This window comes from Bidens hawaiensis, unplaced genomic scaffold, assembly GCF_021521415.1.
Source record: "Bidens hawaiensis isolate Kalapana, Puna unplaced genomic scaffold, B.hawaiensis_p1.1 tig00065252_1, whole genome shotgun sequence".
Classification (NCBI taxonomy): domain Eukaryota; kingdom Viridiplantae; phylum Streptophyta; class Magnoliopsida; order Asterales; family Asteraceae; genus Bidens; species Bidens hawaiensis.
In genome coordinates this window covers 20,684-22,505 of record NW_027506573.1, presented here as the reverse complement: position 1 = coordinate 22,505, position 1,822 = coordinate 20,684, and the positions used below count along the sequence as shown (strand labels likewise).

At 35.6% G+C, this 1,822-nt stretch overlaps 1 protein-coding gene across 2 annotated transcripts; it reads right to left on the bottom strand.

Annotated features, from left to right (window-relative positions):
* LOC143618201 (NADH--cytochrome b5 reductase 1-like) lies at nt 1-1,822 on the bottom strand. Of its 2 annotated transcripts, none has more exons than XM_077090501.1 (9): nt 1,637-1,822; nt 1,412-1,556; nt 1,192-1,282; nt 1,005-1,082; nt 822-902; nt 655-744; nt 487-552; nt 316-402; nt 1-231 (listed from the first exon to the last, which is right to left on the bottom strand). In XM_077090501.1, the coding sequence occupies exons 1-9, from the start codon at nt 1,737-1,739 to the stop codon at nt 139-141; spliced, it is 834 nt and encodes a 277-aa protein (XP_076946616.1). In that variant the 5' UTR covers nt 1,740-1,822; the 3' UTR covers nt 1-138. The 2 variants fall into 2 exon arrangements, with proteins under 2 accessions (XP_076946616.1, XP_076946617.1); XM_077090502.1 differs by having other exon boundaries at nt 1,412-1,553; nt 1,637-1,821.

The following is a 1,822-nucleotide window of genomic DNA, read 5'->3' as shown; positions in this document are numbered from 1 at the left end:
ATTCTGAATAGAGTACACTGAAGATTAACAAGCAGACTCGAAGCACAAAGTGCTGTGTCAAACTGTAGTCTAATTTTTCTTAATCGAACTAATGAAAATGGTGAAGTAGAGCAATACATAAAGGCCCTCTCAATATGTTTAAAATTGAAATTGCATCTCTGAGGAATATCCCAACGAGTCTAGATGTCTGGCCATGGCCTTGTTCATCGGTGGTGGCCCACATCTTAGAATCTGCATATTCAGAAATATTATTAGTTTAATATAACAATTTTTCTAAACAACATTTGGAAAGATGGAAATAGATTCGAAACATACCTTAATATCGGATGCTGGTGCAGGACAATGGGCTTGGATCATTTCTTTTGATACAAAACCAACACCCCCGGTCCACTCCTCTGGTGGCTGCAAAAGTTAAAAAAAATAATTATTACAAAAAGATAAGACAAAAAATGGCAAACAATAATCAATTTGATTATATTTAAATACCTGATTCAATACATAGTACACATGGAAACGACCAGGGTAATTAGCTGTAAGCCCATCGATTTCTTCCTGAAAATTATCAACGAGGCAATTACATCAATATACAATATTTAATGACCTCATCTTCAAATTTATTAACTCAATATAGACCAATTGTGCAATAATAATTACCTTAAGAAGAATGTCATCATATGTGACATTAGCATAGATGAGATGCACTTGGGTCTTGTCTTTTGGGTTTTCTAGTATAGCTCTAGCAACCTAGATAGAAATTACAAAAATAACATAAATCCAGTTTGTTTACACTATACAAGATTCACAAATAAATAAACAAATACCTGAAACATAGGAGTGATTCCCGAGCCCCCAGCAAGCATTCCAAAAGCCCTCACTTGCCCAGGTTGATACCTGAAACGCCCCTGCAATTATACAAGTTTCGGAAAATTAATTTATTATGGCTAACATCCTCAGATGGTTAAGAAGATTAAACAAAAAAGTAAAATAAACTGAAGTGTGAGTACCTTGGGTCCCCTAACAGACAAATAGTCACCTTCACGCATCTCTCTGAAGTGATGCGACATCCGACCTTGCGGATACATCTACACACGCATACAGCATCATATTAACAACTCATACTAGAATACTAAAAATGAACATATCATTTAAATGTGAAGCAAACACAAAAAAAGTTAATATTTTAATGTGTACCTTAATGACCAACTCAAAATATCCGACATCTGTGTCTAAGGTAGTTGGAGTGTATGGTTTAATAACCTCTTCTCCTTGACTATCTTTACCCCTGAAGTACAAACCAAAGTAATTTAATACGAAAAACAACAAAGATAAACTTTTGACTATTGACATCAAATATAGAAGTTAAAAATCGAAATTAGAAGTGAAAGTGTCTTTTTTCAGCAACATAATATACCTGCAACTGATATGCTGTCCAATGGGAAGGCCCAACACTGAAGTAGGTGTAGGAAGTGCAAACTTGAACTTGGCCACGTTATGGCTAAGTTGCGTTTTCTTCACAAGCTTGAAGTCCCTAAAATTTTCAGGATCAATGCTCCCTACTAACCAACATAGAAAGGAGTTAAAAAACAGGATAATTTACGTAAAGCCAGTTAGAAATGTGTTATGATAATCGATAAACCTTTTGATTTCTTTGTGGAATAAAAGTAGGCTGCAGTGGCAACAACGACAACAGCAGCAACCGCAAGGCCAACCTGGATCTCCTTTGCTTCCAAGAAATCCATTGCTCCAGTAGGAGTAAAGAGTCAGACGATATTATTATACCCCGAGATCGATCTTATCTGAAAGACAGTAGCCAAAAATAAAA

What these genes read in the sequence shown, in the direction of transcription:
- LOC143618201 (XM_077090501.1), bottom strand. Translation starts at nt 1,739, where the DNA reads ATGGATTTCTTGGAAGCAAAGGAGATCCAGGTTGGCCTTGCGGTTGCT. An exon ending in ATGATGACATTCTTCTTAAG is followed by an intron (nt 553 to 654) that starts GTAATTATTATT and finishes GATAATTTTCAG; the next exon opens with GAAGAAATCGATGGGCTTAC. An exon ending in TGTACTATGTATTGAATCAG is followed by an intron (nt 403 to 486) that starts GTATTTAAATAT and finishes TAACTTTTGCAG; the next exon opens with CCACCAGAGGAGTGGACCGG.